This window comes from Larus michahellis, chromosome 4, assembly GCF_964199755.1.
Source record: "Larus michahellis chromosome 4, bLarMic1.1, whole genome shotgun sequence".
Lineage (NCBI taxonomy): Eukaryota > Metazoa > Chordata > Aves > Charadriiformes > Laridae > Larus > Larus michahellis.
This window is the reverse complement of record NC_133899.1, coordinates 19,674,834-19,700,709: the sequence shown is the minus strand read 5'-3', so window position 1 is coordinate 19,700,709 and position 25,876 is coordinate 19,674,834. Positions and strand designations below refer to the sequence as shown.

Here is a 25,876-nt window from a genome sequence, read left to right as displayed (position 1 = left end):
TAACTGAAAGCCCACTTATATCATCAGTTTCTCTGCCTAGTATGCTGTGTCTTTAAAGGCATTTCTTATTAAATTGTCTTAGTAGTGACTGGAGGTAACAATAGCAAAGCTCCATTTATGCAAGGAACTGGGACTGCCATGGATATTTAGCAGACAGGCCTACACTTAAGTCTTTACACTGCTGCTGATACAAACAAATAATTACTAGAGATGATAAAAAAATTCTGCAAAACCCCACAATATTTAAGGCTACTGTGGAAAAGAGATACTAGTAAGATTCCCACCATCAATATCAAATGCCTTTTTCGTACTGTTTAAGGCCAGGCCTTCTGTTCTTCCCGTCTTATTAACATGATATTCTTTAAATTGCTTTACGTCTCTACCTCCAATAGTCGTTTAGGATCTGATATCTCTTTCTTTTCACTTTCTTGGACAAGTTTTGTAAATTAACACTGTCCATGTATTTAGAGAACTTTATAGCCTGGCCTTTATCACTAGAGTGTCCTTGTTCTGTTTATGTTAAACAAGTGAATTTCTCAAAAAGGTAGCCAGAGTGGTAAGGAGAAAGCAAACAGCTACTGTGAGAAGAGGTGCTGAATGATGACAGCATATCTACAGAATGCCTGTGAAGAGACTAAGGCAGTGCCAAAATGCATGTGATATATCTTCAAAAAACTAGCCTGCCCTTCAAAACTGGGACAACTCCAAGAAACAAGACTCCAAACTACATTTATGCAACTTAGATATATTACTACAGCTTTCACTGAAATATACCAACAAGACAATCAGAAATGGCTTCAAATTAATTCCTTGTATATAAGGTGTCAATCTGCAGAAGTTAATCCTCAAGTCCTGTTTTATGACAAAAACAAAGTCTAGGGACAAATTAGACTAAAGTACTTGAACTTGATAGCAGCTGTAAATTTTTAGTTATAATTAGTTTTAAATAAGCCGTTGTTTTGGACACAAAAATACGAGTCCATTTTGATGATACTAATTTACTTCTGCGAAGAGGAGCGTGTTCTAAACAAAACAACACAACCCTCCCTCACCCACTTTGTAGTTTAATGCAGATTATATCCCAGTATTAAAATATTGTATCCACTTACCATCATCTAGTGTGATGTCTTGTAGTCCTATTGTTTGAAAATTCAATTCTCGATCTTCGGGTTCTGGTTTAATGTTAATAGCTGCCCCATCTGGTGAGAACGGAGATGAATCGCATACGCTGTGGTGTACTAGGGATGATGCCGCATTAAGGCCTCCCAAGGCTGGACTATGAGCTTGAGGGGAGTGCTGTCCCGAGTGACTTGCAGTGGATGGTGGGGGAGATGAGGCAGGTCCTGAGCTAGGAGATTGATAAGGCATAGGTTGTAGCTGGGGGGAAGAAGGTCCAGACAGCGGTGAATGGACCAAAGGGTGAGAAGCTGTTGGGGATGGGGATGAAGCAGATGCTGGATTTGTAGAATGGTATGTGACTTGCTGCAGCTGGGGAGAAGACTGCCCAAGGGACCGACTCATTGCAGAAGGGATGGAGCCCTGCCCAGCGCTTGGGCAGTGGTATCCCATTGACGGTACGTGAGAAGACGACTGTCCTGAATGACCTGGGTGTGCTAGCGGGTGCCCTGCCGTACTCGATGTTGACACAGAACCTGGATTTGAAGAATGAAACTGCATTGGTGGTAAAGCTTGGCAGCTAAGATTTATCAAATGAGGTATAGCTGTGTCTTGCTGAAATGAAATAGTATCAAATCCTTGGCTGGAGGCAGAGTTCATAGGAAGACCAGACTGTCCATTGTATACATCGTTGGACTGCATAGGCTGGTAAGAAGGTCTCACAGGAGGTGCTGATGTTACCTGAAAAGACTGAACCACAGCAGGAGGCAAAACATGACACTCTTCACTCGGACTAAGGTTTCTACCTTGCATATGTGGGAGATGGGATACTGCCGAGGTCACCATTGCTGTGTACGGTGGTTGAACTGGACACACAAGGCTCCTGGGCGATGTCGACAGTAAATTGTCATGCGGGTGCCCTTGCTCTGGTGAAGGCAATTGAGTTCGGATGGAATGCAGGCCCTGGACATTGCTTGTGTGAGGCAGGGCCAAAGATGGAACAGCAGACAAATCCACCTCATCTCTGTGCTCTTGCTTCATTATAACTAGAAAAAGTAAAACACTATTACAATTCCAACCCATTTGTAGACTGTGATAAATACACACTAATTGCTGTTTAACAGCCACAACAGTATTGTTAATGTCCTTGTTCTAATTCTCCTTCTTTTGCTCTGCTTTCATTTTTTTTATACTTTACGTCTGCTGTATTAGCCCTTAAAAGCCAGAATTCTCCTTGCATTTAGTCAACGGCAGTTATCTTCCCTTCTAAAATACCCTCCTATGCAATGTATGTTTTTAAAGACATTTGCAACCCAGCCAGAGAAAAGTCCAGCACATACAGCTCAGCAGAGGGGTGGGGGTCAAGGGCTGCTGCTGGGCTCCACCGAAAATGGGCTGACAAGAGTTCAGTATCGGGCACTAGGAAAAGGGGAATGAATGTTTTAGCTGGCTTCCAACTTTCCTCAGCCTCTGGTCAAGATGACAGCTGAACTTTGGCAACACAGTTAGTTAGACTAGTTTTGAGTAGTGAGTGTTGTTTTAATTAGAGCAACTCTTTCAGCATATGCCCCAGTTTCAATGATGCTAACAATTGTTACAAATTGACACGCTTTGTTACAGGATTATTTTTTAAGCTGCTGGTAGGCTCATGAAAAGATACTGATTTTAAGTACAATTGGTAGAAAAACACTAACACTTTTTAACTGCTTAATTACTACTTTATACAATACACTGTTAAAGAAACTGTTACATATATTTATAGATAAAATGTATTTTAAAATGTCTGTGCAATAACTGCTGCAGTTACAATTAAATTTGCTTCTTATTTAAGCCATGTTGTTACTTCATACCATATTTAAATAATTTAAATATGGATTTTTCAAACAAAAATATAGTTTTAAAATGTGTCTTGTTAACTATCTTAGGAGCTGATATTCTTAAGAACGGTTGAAAACTCCCACATAAATCTGGTAACACAATTAATGTATACTTAAGTGTACCAAATAACTAGGTAACATTGCTTAAATTGCACATGAAGGTATGAAGTAAGTAATTTTAGAGCACAAGTGAACAAAACTTACTTTAAATAGTATAAACTAATGGTAGTTGGCTTTGTCAGCATACACATTAGCGTTAAGAAGTTTATATTAATATCCATATCTGACTTTAAAGACTCCTTCAGAGACTTGACTTCAAGTCCCCCAAACAGTACTAAAGGGTCTAGTGCCATCACTGGTACCCTGTGAAATCTGACTATTCTAAATGGGTACAAATTTCTTAACAGAAAAGAAATAAGCGGCAGGCAAAGTAGTAGGCATTGCATATCTAGTAGTAACCGCTTCCTCATACCAAATGGAAGGGACTGAGACGTTTTAACTACAGTTAACTGTACAGTTTTCACTTCTAGCTAAATTACAAACTATTTTCACTCTGCAATGTGTGGGTGTGGGGCGGGACATTTTTTTTTTTATCTTTCTCGTATCTAAACCTGCGCCTTTTTTGACATTTGAGGTGGGGAAATGCATAAAACGTGTTCTTCTATGATCTCACTATCTTCCATGTCATTATTAGGGTTATTTAGAAGATCAGCTTCTGAGAATCACAGTCATTCTCAAAGAAAGGTAGAATGCAAATTATTCTGTAAAACATGTAACAAAGAAATACCTAGCTGTAATCATAGCTTATTACTCTAAACTTCAGCATTTTCATTAGACAAACTTAAGTTATTTTACAAACAAGTTAAAGCTACTCTTTATCTACCTGTCAAAGGTAGAAGACTGTCTGAATTACTTTCAAATGTCTGCTTTAAAAAACAAAATAAAATGCAACTTTTTGACTTTTTGATTTAATACCTGGTGTATAAGTAAAACGTTGAGACTGGCTTTTTTTCCTCTTGCCATTGCAGAGATAAAACTGCACCTGAACTGCAGCTGTAATGGTTTTGTTATGGTATGGAGGAACTTCAAGTATGATGTTTGCCTATATGAAAATTGAAACAAAAAAGTTTACATAACAAGTGCAACTGAATATACTCCTAATTACAGAAAAAAACTAAACCACTTCTGGAAAAACTAAAGCAAACTGATATTTTGAAATTGGTAACCTTCAAGTTTATGCATATTACATAGCAAAAGAAAGTACTATAAGCACACTTTTCTTTGGAGACTTTTCTTTTTTTTTTTTAAACACAAATGTTCTGAAGGTAATGCTTTTTAATTAAACAGACATATCATCTAAAGGATGCTTGGTTTATCTGCAAGAGCATAAAAACACCCTCTAGTAGTCAAAGAACTGTATTTTGGATTATTAAGCTTCTAAGAAAAATTTTAATGTACTGGAAATTATTTCTCAACTTAGCAAAACTATCTCCAGTTTTCTATTTTCAATTTACTTTTTCATTGCTTTCACAAGCAGCATACTATTTTCAGTTCCTTCAGAGCATCATCTTAATGGCTACTTTATAGTATTAAGCCAATTTAGAAGCCTCCAGCTGTCTGTCTGAATCAGCCAATGATCTACTTATTTTACTGAATGAAGTCCAAATTTCAGAACAACAATGAAGATGTCTAGCTTCTCATTTTAAAACAGAAAGCTTTCTGAAGTCAGAAAAAGTGTTTCTCACCCCTTGACACTTTTCCCTGATTATCTTCCCTTCTACCTCCCACTGAGGTCGTCCATCTGTTGAGAGAAATTTACAATTCAAGCAAAAAGCATTTTCTAAAACACTTAAACACATCATCTTAAAAATACATAAACACTTAATATAAAACTGCATTTATTTTCAGTCATAAAGAGGCCATTCAACTTACTTACAGAGCTATACTGTAAACAAAGTGTAAAGCTTAGAGATGCTTTAGGAAGTGTCAACACTCCAGGCGTCGTCCATAAGTTGAACGTTGTGCAAGATTCTGCGTTTTATCAACCTCCTGAATACATACAGTTAGATTCAGTTCCAGAGGAGGCAGTGTGTACTGTAAGTGTATGTACAGAGGGACCATTTTTTAAAGGTAGTTAAATTACTCCTAACACTTGTGATTGATTATTCAAACAAACATGCTGAGGACTTAACCTGTAAGTCACCATGTGAGAGTTAACGTATGCCATATCTTCATGCACATACTCACAGGTTACAAACACCCTCCCCTGAACCAAAAGGCTCCGTAGTTCAAATATGGGGAAGTTGTCTTTGTTGCGAGGGAAGGAGATCACCTTGGTGAACCTCCCTCTGCTCTGACCTGGATAACCCACTATCCTTCATCTAACACTTGCTTCTCTCTGTCACTGTGTTTTGTAGAGGTTATCTGGGAACCTATTATTGTCTACAGCAGTACTTTAAAAGGCGTTCAACTTGTGTGTCAAAATACATTATTACATAAACCCCCACTTACTTACTTACTATTTGCTAATAAACCCCCCCCAACTCTTTTACTTAAATATTTAAGGAAAAAATAAGGTGTAGAAGAATTGAACTTGGTTGCAAACTTTAATTTTTAATGATCTGCTTTTGCTACTGTTTTCCCAGAAGTTCAAATCCAATATTCAAGTCACAGCAATGATAATTTAAGTTGTTCAAATTTTATGCTCTTTATATTAATGGGACAATTAGGGAAGAAAAGGAACTCCATATAGTAAGACAGCTAGTCCTACATTTTCAACTGTTTTTCATGCATTTTAGTCTAAGTAAGAAATATTAAGGTCGGGACGGATATCTAGAAGAGCTACAGAACCAGGAAGGAATGCTGAATAACTGAACATCTTTGAGTAATATGTATGTATGTACCTGAGTGTGTGTGTATGTGCACCTGTGTATAATACAAAAGAAAGAAAACTTGCAAAACATTCATTATATCTGGCTGTAGTAAACTAAAAATTAAAAGTATTTGATAGGGGTTTTTTGGTATTAAGTAAGTTCTCTGCTTGATAGAGTTGCATCATTATGAAAGTGATAGAGAGGAGGAACATGGGCTTAGGGAAGAAGATTTAAAAAAAAAAGCTTTCTAACCTGTACTTATATTTAAAGAAAGATGTTTTAGAACTATTCATCCAAAATCTGTAAGTTTCTTGCTTGCTTTGGAATTCTATTTCCTACATACTTGACTGAAAAAATTAATGTACTACCCTCCCAAAGAACAATTTGTTTCATTTCATGAGATCACAGTAGGAAGCAGTTCAGGTTTTCTATAGATTTCACTGCATGATGGAAACACTATGTCTTTAACATACCCTAACTGAAATGCATACCTGCAATGTAATTTTTAACTCTACTTTGCTAACATACAAGTATAAGCCTGCTGCAGTTCTCACCCATGACTAAGCGTTGCCTAGAAGGCTGAACTTGGATTCTAGAGAACAAGAATAAAGTAATATAACTGACTATAGCGTTTCTGATTTCTTGGCAATTAAGTACTTGACCAGCTTGTCAAGCACACAGGTGTTTACTACACCTACAAAAGGTCACTACTGTTCGTACTGCTGCTTATTGCCAATATTTTACCTACATGCACACGTGCCTGTTTACAAACGCAAATCGGGCATAGATGCAGCTGAAGCACACTCTGCACATCAAATCTGAGCCAGATCTTGAGGCTTTTTAAAAAATGCATCCCTAAGAGTAACTTCTATAGAAAATCTTATGCAAATATATGGAAAAAATCAGTAGTGTTTTCTAACTAATTTTTATTTCATTACCTTAGGAGTAAGTCAGTTCCTATGCAATGATTAAATCAGATGTAACATGACATCGGTGCCAAATAATGCGTTTCTATTTTGTATAGTAAGAAGGAGAATATAATCTGTCAACAGCATCTTCCAAATACACACAATTCAAAAGTTAGTTAGCCTGTAACTGTCTTCCTGAACCAGAAGTACTATTTCATTAATAATTGCCAACCAGCACATAGAGCAGTGCCCAAACTGAAGTATCAGATTACTACTTGTGACTTATTTTTTTTTCTTCCTTTAAAAACATCCTTACTTCGTAAAAATTGAGCTCAGGCAGTGTTTTTTGTTTTGTTTTCAAGAAAAAAAAAAAAAAAAGCATGATAGTACTTACCTTGTCCTTTTTCAAAAAATATAATTTTGGATTCTGGAAGAAAATTGGATCCTGTCACCACCATTTCATGGCCTCCATTTACTGAGCAACTATTGATGCTGTACTTCTCAATCTGAGGAAGTTCTTGAGCAGATCGCTGAGCTTTAAAAAAATTAAGGGAAAAAGTATTATTCATAATTTTAATCACAGTGACATTTCTTTTATGATCCTAACTTGAAGAATCAGGAGTGAAACTAAAACGACTGTCTATTTACATATATAAATCATATTTGTGTATGATTTATCTTTGCTTTTGAAATTAGGTTGAAATTACATAATTATAGAAAAGAAACACCAAGAAGCCAAGTCTCTACTGTTATAGCAAATGAAATTTTTAGTTTAGGAATACTGGTTTAAAAATTACTTTAGTATTTTATAGACAAAATGAATTCTAGGAGAAATTCAGATTGTTTAAGGTCATGTTTTGACTCCTTAGTGCCGGCATTTAACAAATGACCTCTCTAGAAGTTCAGCAGTTTATTAGATAATACTGTATAAAAACAAGTAACGATATAGACTCTTGTAAATGAAATGGTGTTAGTTCTTCCCACAATGAACAGTTATTTTCACTGAGGTATATCAGCTGTCTCTGCTCATATACAGGAACTACTGAAGCTGCTAGCTATGTGACTGCAGTATTAGGTTTAAAGGCTAAAACATTGTTTTTCCTCAAAGCCTTCGGGCTTTACATTAATTTTTGGTAACTTAGCACTTTACACACAATGCTTTTTACACACAGTTGTTATATACAATTCTGACAATAAATATTGTCAGAATGACAATACTACTGACACATGCAGAAAACATGAGTATAAATTACATATAGTTAAAGTAATCTTACAGCATTCAACAGGTATGGAAGCAGTCTGCAGAGATAAGACTTTTCCACTAGGTTGTGGGATGTGAACACGAAACACAAGTCGCACTCTGGTATTCTTTCTTCCAATATCTGTCTCTCCTTTACGGAGCTCTATATCTGAATTGCGAAGTTTCAAAATACCAGCACAATCGATACTGGAGATAGGTGAGGACGGATGGATCAGAAGAGAAATGGAAGAAAATGAATCAAACTATTGCCAAAGTATACTCTGTAAGCCTTTCTTTTGTTAAGGAATGAAGAGCATTCTATTTATTCCCCATGTTATGCTACTTTACGTGTTATGTTAAATGTCTGAGATTAAAAGGTCTGATAGTGTCAAAACCAGCAGCAAGTACACTGTTGAAACATTTTGTCTTGTAAATGTCTAGCTGCTTCTTTTTTGAACCTTTAAAAGATTACATGGTTTGCACATTGTTTAACCTTCAAAGTAAGTTATTTAACATAGTGAACATCATTTACAAGGAGCAAGAGACCTATATTTAGTTCTGCCTTAGGAGGGAGTAGAGAATTACAAAAGTGTAGCCATCAAATCCCAGCTACCATTCCACATAGGTATCCATTATTCATGAGAGACACACATGCTTTAATTAAGTAACGTACACATAAACCTGTGAGGAGTGTTATCTTGCACCTCATTGCGGCGTCATAGCATTCAATGGAACTAGAATGAAGTCTGCAACTAGGAAAAGTTAAGCTGACTTCAGAAGTCTAGATAAGAAATAAGTGTGATACATAAAGAAATAATTGTGCTTTACTCTGTTAACTGACCCTCCAGATGATAGAACAGAACGGTTTAATTGTTGCTATAACTAACCATTAAACTATTATTTAACACATTCTATCAAGCAAGACCTGAAAAGCCAGAATAGTGCAACTGCTAAAAAATAAAAAAAATTATCAGAACAAGGAAAAGCCCTACCAAGATACCAGAAGTGAAATCACCACATTCAATCAAGAAACAAACAACTTAACTGTATGACTGTATTTTCATAGAAAAAAAGTCTTATGTCTTTGTAAAATCAAACAAAAACTCTACTGGCCAATAACCCACATGCAATTCTACAAGTGTGGAGTCATCCATGTGTATGGATTGTCTGGGGAAGTAGAAGCCCAGCAACACTCATCGCTCTCCTCATCAATCTTATGGGCTGCACTGTCTCTCTATTCCTTTACTTCTGACTACCAAAACATTGGCCCGTTTAAAGAGATGTGTCTACCTTAATCATGAGCCTTATTTGTGGAAAATATGTTATTTGACAAGAGTTTTCTTTCACCTTTGCACAAATGAGGAAAAAAAAAAAAAAAAAAAAAAAGACGCATAGCAACTGAACAGCTAATTTCTGCTGTGATGTACCTGGCTGACATATTATTTTCAGGAAGAAGTGGTATTTCCAAAACTTTTGTGCTGGCAATTATTATCTCTTGACTAGCTGTTGCAACCGTTTTTCCAGTGATCCGGTGCACCTGGTAGAACGCATGAGGTCTTAAGTAGCGATCATCTGCTGTTCCGATGAACATTTGCAAGTTTACTGGCTTCTCGCTGTAGCCCAGGAGCTGATGAAAAAATACATGCAATTGTAAAATATTAGTTGACTTTTACTGCATTTGCATGTGCATAATATAAATACACAACTAGTACAAAGACTTAAGAGTCAAAGGGTAGTATTTAATTACAAACTTCTTCAATCTCTTCAGAAATTGGAAAACTGAGTATAGGTATCTGCTCCCCAATACCAGTACCAGCGACAACATTTACCAGAATAAAGAGATATCAAAATATCTTTATTACCTTTTAATCTCTCAAAAAGAAAAGATTGTTTTAGATACAGAATTTCTACAGCAAAGCTATGCTATGTTATAGACGCGTTTCTGATACTGTTTTTAATCAAAGCCAAATTATCAATTTTACTAATATACACCTAGTTTCTAGAAATACTAAAAATCTTTTAAAGCTTAGTTTTTCCTCTGTGGAATGCAATAGTAAGTTTTATTAAGCTTAAGAGGTTTTGTGAATGCAAATGTATTATGTTAGGACAAAGAAAATTTAATTCATAGCTAGAAAATCAAGTAAGATTTATTTTTGTCGAAGAAAATGTTTTAAAACCCAAAATGTGATAAATGTTAATTCACGCATCTTTCCTTTTCTCATATGTAAGGCCAACAACCAATACACTCAGTTGTCATAAAATAACCTGTTGCTTGAGCTAACAGTAGTAATTCTAGGCACAAAACACACTGAAACATCAGAAAAAAACCAAAACCCCCACTCGAAAAGAAAAAGCTAGTTTAATGATAGTAATATATTATACAGAAGATTTAAGGAAACAAATTTAACCAATAATAACACATAAGTTTCCTTTAGCCACTGCAATTTTAAATCCAAAGCCTATAAAATATCTCTTACAAATCCATGAAGTTTACTTCACCTTCCTGCAATTGGAACTTGCACACTGCAAGTTCTATAGTTTCTAAAAAGCAATGCAGCAAATTTACATTTCATCAACTTCGATATCAACTTCAACTTATCCTCAAACCGGAGGGAGGGCCAGACAGTCATTCTTTAAATGTGGTTTTATCATGTCAATATTTTTGTCTCTAGGGAGAGTTATTTGGTCACACAACAATATCGTCCAAGCTCTTTACAGAGCAAACACTTAAAAACCAAACAAAACCATGTCAATTTAACCTACTTACAAGAGTAATTTAACACCAGTAGTCAGCAGTACAAAAACCCAAAGCACCCCCGCACCCAGCAATCAGAAGCCCCACTGTAGGTTGCTTCTGTCTTTCTATCTTGGCGCACTACTATTGACACCAAGTTTCATGTACACCAAACGAACGCAGCTATGGCTATGACAGCACTTTTATGAGAGCTTGCTCAATCAACAACAGAAATCTGGTTTCCAACAGAAGTCTGGAACTTTAAAGAGCTGTTCTCAAAGCTTTCAGCCTTACATGAATGCTTTTGTCCAAGATGTAATACTCATTAATTGATCCATCTAGATACAACAGCACCATCATATTTCCTTTCAATTAATTTTACTTTGTGTTCTTCCCATTTACCCAATGAGCTTAAACATGAGGGATAAACAGAACAGCCAAAATCTAGACCACCTAACACAAATAAAACCAAGCTTACTCGACTAAACCCAAAACAACAACTGAGGCTTATTCTTTACCTCTTCATATCCAGCGCGCACACACACACAAAAAAAAAAATCTAAAATAATTCCTAGGACATACAGCAGATAAAAATCTCCAGACAAGCTACAGCATGTAACTGCCATTGAGCAATAACATACAGATCTCGAGCAGCTGACACAAAAGCTTGATAGACAGAATACATTATTTGTTACCATCACAGCATTATGAGACTGCTGTCAGAGAAAATGCCCATGCTGCTTTTGGTGAATGGAGAGGAAAGGAAGGAAACGGTTCAGAATTACTGCTTCTGTTGCTTTGCTGGGCTAGGAGATCTCTAGACGATTACTGCAGTAAGGAGACTGTGCTGCTTTTCATGTAGACAAAGAATTCTGAATTCTGTTGTCCTCAAATCTCCTTGTACCTTTCCTGGGAGATGTACATCTCTCCAGACTTTAAGAGGCCAATCCTGTTCAACTGTTACCATAAAATGGAAACGACATTTGCACTGCATTGTACATAGACTACAAACGAGGTTGTGCAGACTGGTTTCTGTCCTTAAACTCAGTGAATTCTCATCTGTCTTCCCACATGATTTCAGCTACCACTGAGAATTCATCCATGCACAGGCAAGCAGAACAAAATGACTTAATAACCTTAAATCAAAAAGTCACATCTCCTCATGGGTTTAACAATCCTTAACACTTCAGACCCTCATTATAACGAGGGAAAAATATCTGCCACAAAAAGCCAAGTAATCTTTAAAAGCCATGGCAGCTTTTACCAAATACAATGTCCTATCCTATAATTCCCACATTTCCAACTCATTTCGTGTATGATGTCATTTATTTGCATTTTTATATATATATGTGTGTGTGTTATTTGCAGGCTTTTGTTCTGTCAAATATGTAAAATCTTTTTGTTCTCCCTGGAGTTCTCAGTACAAACAGAGCTAAATCCAGCAAAAAAACCCCAACAAACCAAACCAAAAAAACCCTCAGCCGCTGAGTGCAGATAGACTAGATTATCAGAGTTGCTTTGATTATTCATATGAGAACAAATGTGATATTCAAGCATCTACAAATGTTACAGTGGAGACAACCTCTTGTGACCATCAGCGTACTGACAGGTTTCTCTCCCTTCATCTGTCAGAAGTCACCTGTAAACTACAGGAACACAACTTGACCACAACAACCTTTACTTGTAGTTATTGTCATGTTGATAGTGCAGCACAGGGACACTTACATCAATCAAACACATAAACCCATAGCTTCCTTTTTCTACTTGATGCAGGACTCCAACATCTTTCAAAAAAAAATTTATTTTAAATACCAAATTGATATTTTCACATTTTCTATGAGTCTGAATTATTTTAGGAGTTTAAAGAAAATTTAAGGACATGTATTAGTTCAGCATTTACAGCAGCCGTCTTGTCCCAAGTTCTCAGCACTGTGTCTCCCCCATCCATTTTCCTCAGAGTTAAAATTAAATCTCAAGACAATGGAATACAGCCTAAATGTGACGTTTGTTAAATGCGTTCACTCTAATACTGAGAATTATATAAGTTACAAGCCAGACCTATTCAAAAATTTGAATAACTTCCAAATGGGGTCACTGTGACAAAGCTAATTTCCAGTTAAAGCTATCTTCCCTTTCCTAAACAATGGATATGTACACAACAGTTCTAGAGATACTAGTGATAAGGGAGAGAGAAAGAGGCGGGGGTGGGGTGATACTTGTAAAACTAAGCTGGTCTGTCTACAGGCACTGGAGAAAATGCCCTCTACAGAAGCCTACATAGAGCAGGAGCTTAATTTGGTGAAGCAAAATATACCTCATGCCAGCAGGTGCAATGGCATTGCCTATGCGACTCTATGGCCATACACTACATTTAAATTGCTCAAAGCCGTGTCTAATGCTAGTTTTGCTTCCATTATTCTTGAGCAAAGCTCACCCAGATTCTGCAAAGAATGCTGTGGGAGGGGGAAGTGGTGGGGAAAAAAAATGCCACCCCACCAACAGATTAGTTCTGTATCAATAGATTATCAAATGCATTTTCTGTATGATGGTCTTGTGATACAAGCTGGTGTGCTTGTTGACTACATTAGTACCAAAGTAGAAATTTGAAATTACGTTCCTTCAGCTTCAGAAGAAATAATAAAACCCCCACAATCAGAGCCCACACCGTACTATCACCTTTAGTCACTTTGCTTCTGGTTTATATATTCAATTAAATGAAAACAAACAAGAAATCCAATGCCGCAAGGCAACTACAAGGCAACTACAAGGCAAAATATTATAATGCAAGAGAATACACTTCTATAGTAATTTAGAAGAAACCTATGCATGTTAACATACAGAGACATATAAATAAGGCATTTCATAATTAAAAATGATGTGTAATAACATCAGGACAAACCCCTGACAGTTTCATACATAGTTAAAAGCCATGCTAGTGTAAACCAGTCTCTAAACAAACAAGCCAACAAGGTCTCCCGCCCTTGCTCCCCCTGCACTATGTCAATCGGATGCTTACACTATAGCTTTATCTCAAATGAATTGCTGTAGACAATCTGCAATGAAGTCCTGTTAAAGGTATTGCGAGATACATATATGTGTGTGTGTGTTTATATCTATACACACACACAGGCAGAGTAGTAACATATTGGCAAGGTAGCAAAGACTTCATAAATTTATACTTCGCATTACAGATTCTCTCTTGCATTTATTCAAGATTTAAAATAAAAAGAGAACAGCATAAAACAATGTAAAGCCATAAATATAACCAATGTGGGCAAGTAAGTGTGACAAGTAAGCTGGGGGTGGGGAATAATCAAGAATAACCCCATCTCCCACATTATGGAGTGTAATTCAGGGCCTGATCACAGTAATGGAGGACACATAAAAAGGAAACATGTAACAGTCTTAAGCAAATAATGAGCAGGTTGCAGTGTCCTCGTGTTTCCAACAGCAAAAAAAGACAGCTTAACAGGCTATGGATGCTGATGAGACAGCCTTATGTGCTAGCTACAACTTCCAAGGCAGCTGGAAAGATTGTCAGAAAAACCATGTTGATAAAAAAAACCCCAACCAACCAACTACTCCCCACCACCACCTTTGTTATACAAAGTTGTGTTTTAGAATTAATATTTTCCCCTTAAGTCTTGCCTAATAAGTGACACGCCTCTGCAAGAGTAAAACTGAAAATTTACAGTATCCGTAATCAAAGAGAAGAATCTGTGGGGGCCAGTGAGCCAAGGGGTAGGTAGAAAATGATTCCCTACTTGTGAAGAGGACGCCTGCAACTCAAATCCCATGTAACTTCTATTCCATAGTCACTCAGAGCCCTCAGAGGGACCAACAGGCTGTGCCCAGCACCCCATCATCACAGACAGCCCCTGTCTGACCATTCCTGAGAAGGCGGCAATGCTGGATTACTTTGCTAATTCACCCGAAAGTACTTGTACCTCATTTACCTGCAGGTACATTCAGCCGTTTGCTGAAGAGTATGAAAGTGTTCTGAAGTCCATTATATGAATCATCTTGTAAGAGTAAGCCTTGGATGTCTCTCCCTACACAAAACCTTTACATAGTAATAAAAGCAGGACTTTCTACCCCCCGCACTTGGTCCCCACTGGAGACTGAATTATCAGAGAATCTGAACTACCTTCTGTTTCCTGTATCATCTCTCCCCCAAAAGAAATATGATATTTGGAGCCTCAGTCACCATTACTGATGCAATACCTGTCTTGTGAATAATGAAGGACACTTACTAGCCCATATCAACTTCTAACCAGGAAAAAAAGACATATTTTGGAATTTAAAATGCATTCCCTTTTTAAATACAGTTTTGTTCTCATTTAAAAATTGTTGATTGTTCTTAAGTTTCTTGACAACAGGGGGACACTTTCTTGTTACCTCATCTGCTTTATGCACAATTCTGTATGTTGACAGCCCAAACATTTAAGTCAGTAAAAAAAAAATTGCTAATTGTTCTTCAATGAAAATACCTACATAACTAACTTGAAAGAACAGATACTATGTTTTGTTCAAATACCTAATGAAGCCATGGTATCTGTACCTTTAGTTCACCTCAGTAAAGAACACACAATATATACAAATAAGAACATAGTGTCTCTATACAGGCCACAGGTATTTAAATTAGTTGCATTTACAACCTACTGGTAAGCGCTGCAGAATCACCCCGCCGAAGATGCATTGCAATAAATTGGTACAAAATCAGCCTGCCCAAGATTCAGTCACGGGTCACTTACAGAAAGACTGCAACTTAAATTACTGGTTGAGCACTAGGTGTATTTTCAAGTATACCTTCCAGCATTTACTCTATTAATGTGCAATCCTAGAGCTGCATGCTACAAAAAAAAAAGTTACTAATTTTACTTTTAAAAAAGCTATACTACTTTCCCAGGAGTAGCAAGCAGTGTGCTGTAGACAACTAGTAAGTTACTGCACACTGTCACTACTGACCTCCAGAAACCCTGCTCTGTAATAGAATACCGATACACCACCCACTGCTTTGCTGGGGAAACTCGGCCAAGTTGTTTTTGTGTTTCTATATCGTTTCCATAGCAAAGGTCAGTGCATGCGTAAGTTAAACTAAAGCTGGAAGGCTAAAGACTGAAGGTCACTACAGGATAAGCCAAAAGGGCTTCACGCCAAAGCAGTTCCAGCCGTATTACTACGCCGCATAGAGTAAACTCATGCATGCATGTCAATACTTAGTTTACAATTTTTACCAAGTAACTACAAAGACAGTAAATTAATAAGAGAATTTTTTTGATCATCAAGCAGCTGTATTTTAGATTACAAAAACATCCATACATTCTTAATGTACATACGTAAAATCCTTAAAAAAAAAAATAATGTGTAGCACTGGAGACAATACAGATTAATTCGATCACTGAAGACAGCAACATTTAAAACCTGGAATTTTGTGGCAGTGGCGAGAACCTCTCCCTTGCTGAAGAAAGCAAATAGGTCACATCAAATAAGAGGCATCAACCTCGAGAAAAGAAGTTAGCATTTCTCGAGATTAAATGCAGATTATATTGGGGCCATATCTGGCTCACATGTCATCAATTCCACGCTCTGATCTAAAGGAAAGCTTGCAAGACTCGACAAGCTCATGAGAAGACTTTGTTTAGTCTCTAGAAGTTTCACCTCCCCTCCCAGCCTTTTTTTTAAATTAGGAAGGTTCTGTCTGTGTTTTCCATTGATTGTTGCAGGCCAAGTATTACCAATCTCTATTCAAATGTAAATGTCGTTCATCCACAAGATGTGATTTCTTAAGACCTGTAACAAGACTTAAGAAAAATATCCAACAGAAAATACACATTTCACAGTAAACAGGTACTTTTATCAGTACACTTTGAAACAGTGTATTTTTCTGAACCAAAACTCCCTTTGTTTATTTACAAGAACCCCAATACCTAACAGTGTCACTGAATCCATAAGCGATGTCAGGGTTTCATGTGCCTACTCTTTCAGACTAAAAACTAAAGAAAAATAATGGAGCTAAAACTTGGGGGAAGGTGGGTATGTGTGAAAAATCATTTCATTAGCTAAGTTTTATGCTCAGCAATCACGCAATACTAACGACATTCAGACAGTGCCAAATCCCATTTGATTGTATTTTTAAAGCAATTTTCCTGCAAAACTTTCCATCATTTGTTAGGAAATTTGTTAGGAAATTGCCACATTTAACCAAACTTTCACTGGGGATTAATACTCATGTTTTATTTTTTAATGTGCCTTTGCCTGCTAATTGAAGATGAAGAAGATTCTATCAACACTTTAGTGCTCCTTCGCCTTTGCACAATTAATTCACTGCTTATGGCATTACTGGATTGGTAAAGTAGGCTGATTAGAAAGAAAGCTTTTACATACAAATAGGCCACTAAAAATAGGGCATAGTCTTGAAATACAAGACACGTCAGGGGAAAAATTTGGGACAACTTCAGTGAATGAAATAATCTATTAACAACTCTGGCTTCACCAGACGCACCATATACAAATCCTGATTTCAAACATGAGGAACAAAGGAAAGGAAGCAAGGAAATACACAGCTGTGTAAAGAACTATAAGCACTTACTAAGCATTTACTTCAGATGGAGATTTCATAGGCTTTTCAACACCTTGATACGAAAAGCCTGTTATAACTAGTTATTTCCTCCTTGAAATCACAGCAGCTAGATGCATTTCAGTCACTTCTGTATTCCTTAGAAACCCCCTCCAAAGTTAAGGGTGGGCAAAAGAGGAGAATGAAGGAGCTTTATTTCCATTATATGGAAGTGAAAGGAAAAATAAAGCTGTTCTCTTGAATTAGGTATTTTTACTTTTACTTTGGAAGATTGTATCAGTAAAGACATGGTATAATTCACCATGAAACCTAAACAATCCTACAGGAAAAGAACTTTCACTGATTAAATTTTAGTCCACTTGTAAAGTAAAATAATATTTTTTTATTATTATTTATTTAATTTAAAGAAAAAAAAGCAAACCACACCTTTGAAAGGTTTTGCCCTCTGACACAACGGAGATGCGACTCCCAAGCTTGGAATCTTTTGGACAACAATATCAAAGAGGCCCCAGTGCATGGCTCTGAAGAACCTAACTTTTTTCTTCATACATTTCTCCACAAGAATTTAACTTTTGAGTGCTGTGCAGCTACTGTCCTACAGAACTGTGAAGACCACTGGTTTAAAAGCTGAAGGGCTACTCTGCCAACCAAACAGCACACCTATTAACAGTGACCTGGGAATAAAAGCAAGGGATGACAAAGATCCAGAGGCATGACGATGAACGTAATTTGAAACAAAAGACACACAAACACAAGGACTAACACCAGTGGTACAATTGATCATTAATTTATCAACAGTTGCATTTTGAAAAGCCTGAAACAAACTATACATATGAAAACAAGACATTAGAGTTCAGGGAAGTTACTGGCAGTGAGACTGACCACAGTCATCCCCTGTAGCCTTACAGAGGTGAATGAGTGCTGACCTATAATCTTCAATGGACCTTTTCAAAGAAACTGAAGAAATTCATGGAAGAAAACTCCACTTGGATCTATCAGGCAATACCCCAACCACTGGCTCAGAAAGTCTTAATAGCACACATGAATTTTTTTATTATTTCATTCTGATTCTGCAATTGTTATAATGCTACAAAAAGCTAACTGTCTGATTTTAAAATTAAATATGTTAAACCAAAACAACACCTACTTCCCCTTCCTGAACTGCAGTACTTTTTCTATCACTTGATTATTTGAAGTACCTTTCCATCAACTGAGAAGGAAAAGGACGCACATCAAAAAAGCATCCTCCTTCCTCTTTTGCTAGATAAACTTACTGAGCAGACTGGCTTGAAGACTTTAAAATAGTACAGACCTTTGCAATTCTGAAAAAAATAATGAGACATAAAAGGAACAAACTTTAATAAACTATTAGATAGTGACACAAGTCCAATTTTAAATACATTTTAAAGGTCATCAGAAAGACAACTGGGTCCTGCAAAGTACTAAAGCAAACAAATAATTGCAAATATCAGTGCATTATTCGTCATGATACCATATGTTTACACAACGTACAAAATATCCTTCAAGGTTAAAAAACTTGGATGCCTATTTCTGAAATCTCACGCTTTTACATACTCACTCACTGCTTGCAGACAAGATTGAAAGTGTTCTAAATACTAATTTCAGGCATATTTTGAAGAGTGTTTTAGCTGAGAGTCCTGTCTCACTCTAAGCTATGTCAAAAAGGAGATTAACACTATTTTAGTTATGAATTTATCTAATAGTACAACTTCACACAGTGCAGAACTGCCAGTCACATCTAACTAGCCATCACAATACCACTATCCGTTAGCAGTTTGCTCTATGTTCTTGAAAAAAATGTGCTGTTCCTGAAATACCAACTCCCAATGACAAATTATGCTATGGACAGTTTTAGGACAAGCAATTCCAGGACAGAAATAAGTTATTCCCACATAACCTACAGAAAAAAACCAAACCATAAATTGGTTTTACATTGGAAAAAATTTACAATTTTTCCACATTTTAGTAAACGTATGATACAAAAAGCAGATGACTGTAGTCCAGCATGCCATTTTTAATGTTTTTCACATTAATTACTGTGTTTTCTAGATTGACTACTCAAACATATAATAGACGCATCAATATGGCTTTTAGTATCTATTTTGTGGATTCTGAAGCAGAAGATGCCTAAATAGCCATCAAACTGTTCTTCAAAGATAAGTATTTTTAGAAACTCATCCAAAGGTCAATGTTTTTCCCAATACAGCCCACTACATGGTTCACACAGGCTGAGACTTACCTTCTGCCTTCTACATTTATTTGCAGGTTGCCACCAAACAACAGAGAGCAATTAGAGCTGGGATACAGCCTACCTTCTGGTGATGTACAAAACAGGGAAGAATTCAAGACAAAAATAAAAACCGAAGAGCAGGAGGAATGGGAAGGGTCATGAAACACAGGAAAAGTGTGCTGTTTATTGGGTTTAGAGGATGGGGAAAATTCTGATATTATACCTGTTATTCAAGCAGTTACATGAATTGCCCACACAGAACACCTGAGAAAAGCTGACAGCCACAGAATAACAGGCCAGGAAACATACACTCATTTAGACAATCCTTCATTGGTTTATTTTTATAATATATCATCTCTGACATTGCTCAGTTCGATCCTCTCTTGTAGGTTATAGTTTCTTACGCCTGAACTCAGGCAGAGTTTGACAGGCTTTTTGAGGACACATTCCTGTTTCAGAATTTTCAAAATAGTTCAAAATTAGATTGCTTTAGCTCAATTAGTTTACTCTTTCTTCCATTTACAGCTCTTCATTATGACTTTGAGCCCTGCAATCACTTCAAATAGAGCTGACATTCAGTCCCTCTTTCACAGGTCTCCATTAAACCTCACACAGGAGGTTACTGTTTGCTTGACTAGAATTGTATAACCATTTAAATAAACTAGTTTTTATTTAACATTTCTTTCATTTTTGATCTTACACCTTTCTTCAGCTGTAATACTGCTCAGTCATCCATATGGGTTATACGATGCTTCCTCTGTTACTGCAGAATCAGCTACAATAAGAATTGTGCTTATGGCACAACTGATGAATGATTCTATCCTTAAACCCTTCGTAGTATGGCAGAAAGACACTTCTGGTACAGGCAATTTCTTAATAGCTACCACTGCCCCAAATTTGTCTTGCATGCATGTGGCACAAGTGGATTCTATACAGTGTCTGTTGCAGATAAATCATCAATTTTAGAATAAATTACCCTTATGATAGTTCACATCTGGAACTGATTCCCCCTGTGGTAAATGGCCACAGGACAGATACTCCTTTTTCATACAGAATGGTGCTAACAAGCATCTGGTTAGCTCAACGGTCCCTCAGTACATCATATTGTATGGTTATCAAGAACAGTACTGTGTAGATCACCTTCTTCAACAGTAACAGGACAAAAGATAAAAAGAAAATACTTCTTCTTGTGCACAACACAGCTTGTGGAATTTACTACCAAAAGATATCATGAAATGTAAAATACTTAACCCAGAAAACTGCAGAAGTCGACATGAATAGCAGGAATAGAATATACAAGACAAGTTTGTTTTAAAAAGAAAAAAAGTCATTTTAGATCAGAAAGCTAAAATACGAGAGTAAAAAAAAAAGAACCCAACCAACAACCTCTCCCTGAGAGATCCTGTGTGCCCACCTGCTCTGAAATGCTTATGTGTTTTTCATTGTAAGCATTATCCAAGTGAAGTCTCATGAAGAACTCTAACCATTATAGATACCAGTAAAATCTCATTCTAGCAAATTTTAAGTGTAAACATTATTTTATTATGTATAATAATAAAGGATAGGAAAGGAAGGATAGGAAATTCAAGCAATGATGATTATTCATTTAGAGTCAAATGAAATATGGCAGCTCTTTGTTTAAAAGGCTTCATAGATGGGTACAGTAAGTACTCTAACCTATTTAATTAGAAAGGTAAAGGCAGACAGTGCCCAGAGACTTTCTATGTCTCCTGACAATGCAATACAAAATTTCTACATAATTTGAATGACAGAAATTCACCCTGCCATCTTTCTCCTTGCTAACTATTCTGCCAAATTATTTGTTCCTTCCCTGTGAAAACTGTCAGCGTTGTCTTGTGGATTCTCTATTAAGGTAAAATAAATTCTTCCAGATGACACAGATTAGCTGGAACATACTCCCAAGAAAGCAGAGATTAAAATTACAGTTATCTGCTATTTAGAACACATTTGCCTCAAAAAAGCTGAAAACAAGAATTTCATTACAGAATTTGCTTTCTTAAAGTCAATGGGCTTACAAAGCACAGCATGATGCTCCACTCACTTCATTTCCTCACATTTGGAAATAAGCTGATTAAACGTACTCACAACAGATGATGCCAAATTTGTCAGAAGCTTAGTCTCCTAGCAACAGGTACGATACAGTATTAGTAATAGATTAATGACACGCACTAATAGATTAATGGCTTGAAGCTATGTACTATCTTAAAATCTGTATTTTAAATAATACATCAAATGCACATGCAGAACTACAGAGGTTTCACAGATCAGAAATTAAATACTGTAGCTTTCTATAAAATAATGTTCAAGAGCAAAACAGATTGTGTAGCAAGTAAACGCACACAGGCCTTCAGACACCCAGACATGTGGCACTTGGACTTGATGATTGATTTAGGTCCCTTCCAACAGAAATATTCTATTCTATGTTATTCTAGTCACCAATGTCCCTTCTCATCTCTGACACTGGTTAGCATACAGTTATTTCACAGAAGAAAATGCTGAGTACTTTATTGCAGTGATCATACGCATCCAAGTGACTGGTGTAAAGCTAAGAGCACCAAAAAGAGAAGTTAAGTCAGAAACAAATAGTAATGCATTTCGTGAACTGGATTTGTGTAATAAGCTTCCGGAAGTGCTGGAAAGATTTCACTTTTGTACTTAAAGAAAGCAATTTTTATCTGCTCACAGCTATTTAGTATTTATCTTTCACCAAACTTGGCCCTTAGCATACTGATTTTCCCAGCAGTGAGTAAAAAGCTAATACAAATCGATGTTTTGTTTCATAACAACTTCCTCTCTCCCATCAAGCACAACAATTAATTTCTAATCCAGCTGGAGGAGAGCAAATTGCAAAACAGAATATTGATTTGCATTTGTATTCATTTTAATTTAGAGAGGCATAGTATAATCCATGTGTTTAAGCATGAGACTGTCAGACACATAAATACTATCTCAATTTTTAAAACGGCATTCTTGTCATCACAAGGTATTTCACAATTCTAATGCAAATAAATGGCTTTTAAAATCATTGGTGTAAAACACAGATTACAGATCTGTTTTTTTTCTAACTTGCATCTAGTACTGCAATTTAGAAGCCTCTAGTTTTGTAAGCAAAAGTAAACCTACATATATTTGTCAAATCTTATAAACATCAGCAAAACAAGCTCCCTTAACGCCAATATTAGTGCAAGACACAAGCACCAAAAGAGAAAAAAAAAAAAAAAAAGGAAGGAAAAATAAAAGGCTAAAGGCAGTTTGCAAAAGCTCATCAGAGACTTATTTTGTCAGCTAAAATCTCCCAAGCTTCTGTCGTCATTAAGGATGTGTTTAATTCCAGTGCCAGCACCTTGGCACGTGAAAAGTTCTGTCTAGTTGTTCCCCACTGACTAAAGCAACACAAAGCTCCACATGAAGAATTGTGCCTGTCCGACTTTCAGCTTCCAGGCATCCTCAATTTTCTCTAGTTTGTAGCACAGACTTCCCTGATAAGCACTTGGCCCTGGCCTCTACTGTGCGAAGAAATCTAGTAGGTCTGACAATAGGAGAAAGTTGGAGCTGTTTAGGCCATGGTATTGTGATGAACAGGAAAAAGTTTGGGAACAGGAAAGTTGGATGAAGAGCTCAGATTAAGAATGGAAATGGAAGGATAAGGAAAGACATTCAAGAAAGAAGATGGTATGCAGATAACTAGCCCCTTTTGGAGGGAGAGAAAGGAAAGATACTAAGTCTTAAGAGGAAGAAAGGCGTTATGAAAAAGTTCAAGATAAGCCGTTAGAGAAGAAATGGAGTTGGATAAATAGCCCAAAGAATATGACTAGGAGTCAGATTAAGAGAAGAAATTCATCAGATGAAGAGCTTGTAGAGAGCAGATTGCTTAGGCAAGAAAAAATGAGCAGATAGTCCAAGACATTTAAGTTCTGCTGGTACATTTTTATTTATATAGGTATAACATTAGAGCTGTTCCAAAACTGATGTAATTACAAAACACGACAGAATTTACTTGCCAGAGAGGAGGAACAAACTATAAGGAGAAAAAGCAGTAACATGTTTATACTACAAGAGTAAGAGAATGTGGACTGATTATGCCAATCCTATTAGCACTTTGCATCATCTGATCTCAAGTTGTAATCAGTTACTTCCAACTATTGGAATAGGATAAATATATCAAATACATTTTTAATGTACAGGCTGCTATAGTGAAAGACTAAGGACTGAAACCCTGACTGCTATTTTGCTGGAAAAGAACAGGAAATATCCGGCATTTGGAGGAAAAGACAAACCTTGCTGTAACATTAATGTAATCAGATTCATATTTTTTTCCTATTTGTCTTATAAAAAAAATTTAGAATTGTTGTCTGATTTGACTTATAAATGAACAGTTCCATTTTATCCTAACCTGGCTTGGGATTCAGATAAAGACCATTAAGCAAGATTGAGGTGAATAAGTAAAGAGACATTGCTTCCACCCAAGGATGGGGAAAACTGATAAATCAAGGCATCTTAAGAAGTCACACAGTTCCTCGGCACAATCTTCCCCATGTCCAGTGCATAAGAGGGTGGGTTCCCTTTCAAGCTGCATGAGCCAGCTGGCACTGTAGATACTAAAGGAGACATCAGTGACCACCCCTAACTAACCCAGAAGTCTTCCCAGCACAAGGTAAGATATTTGTGTCCACACCTGTACTCTGCGAGTCAGAGAGGAGCACATCACAGCTTGTGCACACAGCTATACCCACAGTACCAAACCCACACATCTTTCCCTTCAAAGAGAATATGATGGTAAAGCTTCCTTATGAAAGCCAGGCCTAATTTATGAGGACTTTACATCTAATACTGATCTCAACAATAATTGGATGGTGTTTGCAAACTATTTAAATAATATGCTTTAGATGCCATTAGCATTTGGAACATTCAACAATAGCTAAAGAACCCAGCAAAAGCAACTGCTAATGGCAGGTACCAGTTATCAAAACCAGTCAGTACATCACCACCTTCTGTTAGGTAACGACTACTGCCCGCACTACTGAATTTTCTTGAAAGTGATCAAAACTGTTCTAAGAGACAATAAAGCTTGCGTGATACTGTTACGACAATGGAAATTATGTCAAAAAAAAAAGAAAGCAAGAAACAAGTCATATTTGCCTTTACAGATAACCAGTCCAAATCTAATGAAACTAGGTGATGCCTTACTTTTTAAGGAGACAGCTACCATTAAACTGTTAGTAATAATCTTTGGTTCATACTGAGAAAGAGAAGAGTCAAGCTTAATTTACTCCAAACACATAAGTGAAAATTAACAGAATTTATGGGTACCATTTCACAGAAATAACCTAATAAAAACACGACCAAGAGGTGTTTATAGTGTTCAGAAGCTGTCTCAACACCAAAAGAAAGATGATTTCCGCTTCAAACGAAGCTGTATCATATTTCAGTATAGCTCCAACTAATCCGTTATCGTGACTTTTCTTACCTGCCCCCATGCACACTTTTTCCTCCTTCAAGTTCATGTTGAATACATTAAGTAATACACTATTGCACTGTGAATCCATTCACAAGCATAAAGCTGCATACAGGGTATAACTGTAACATGCACTGTAACTGTAGCAAACTGTACATTTTTAAACATCTAAAACTAACTTATGTATTGAACGAGTTCTATTTAAGGGAGAAAAATCTTACCCAGGAAGGACTGTAAGCTTCACACAAAGTAACAATTCACAGCATTGTAAATACCAATAATTGTAGGTAAAAAATTATCTTCTATTCAAGAAAGCCAGACTTCCTACCTTCACTACAGGGTGTCCTCCAGTAGATGCTTTTACTGCTCCTCTGCTTCCCTCTGTTTCATAGTGAGCTCTGTGATGAGTTTTAGGCTGGACTTCTATTTTCAGTTCACACTGCCCGTAATGACTTGGTAATGGCCAGTCAAGAGGTGGCAATGAAGATGTGCTGCAATCAAGACAAGCACACTATGGTTACGCGAACTGTGCCATTTGGCCACAGTACAAGGTAACTTCACTGTAAAATACAGACAACGATGTCACTTTCCCAACAAATGATGACCAAATAAGACTAGCTATTAGCCTAAAACTGTTACTTGAAAATTCCAAAGTTTTGCTACTGCTTCAAAATCTTCAATTAAGTATTTCTTTTGGGGTTGGTAGAGTGGAACTTCTTTCTTCCAATACCTGGTTAAAAGAAAGGTACTGTATGTCCCCCCTGCCCCACATTACCAGTACTATTCTACAATGCCTTTATATTCATTTTTATCCTCAAGTT

The 25,876-nt window shown here is 36.7% G+C and overlaps 1 protein-coding gene and 1 long non-coding RNA gene across 4 annotated transcripts in view; one reads left to right on the top strand and one right to left on the bottom strand.

Annotated features, from left to right (window-relative positions):
• LOC141741942 (uncharacterized) overlaps positions 1-1,113 on the top strand; it is a 40,835-nt gene extending 39,722 nt beyond the window's left edge. The window contains exon 7 of one of the 2 annotated variants that reach the window (XR_012586542.1): positions 545-1,113. This is a non-coding gene — a long non-coding RNA (uncharacterized LOC141741942). The remainder of the gene's footprint in view (positions 1-544) is intronic. The other variant, XR_012586541.1, reaches the window with a different exon arrangement.
• The window catches only part of NFATC3 (nuclear factor of activated T cells 3), a 77,382-nt gene that overhangs the window by 21,001 nt on the left and 30,505 nt on the right, over positions 1-25,876 (bottom strand). For both annotated transcript variants that reach the window (XM_074583180.1, XM_074583181.1), the window contains exons 3-9: positions 25,384-25,546; positions 9,442-9,641; positions 8,049-8,221; positions 7,169-7,309; positions 4,739-4,794; positions 3,969-4,095; positions 1,110-2,162 (exon numbers count right to left, since the gene is read on the bottom strand). In XM_074583180.1, coding sequence (XP_074439281.1) covers positions 1,110-2,162; positions 3,969-4,095; positions 4,739-4,794; positions 7,169-7,309; positions 8,049-8,221; positions 9,442-9,641; positions 25,384-25,546 — 1,913 coding nt within the window. The remainder of the gene's footprint in view (positions 1-1,109; positions 2,163-3,968; positions 4,096-4,738; positions 4,795-7,168; positions 7,310-8,048; positions 8,222-9,441; positions 9,642-25,383; positions 25,547-25,876) is intronic.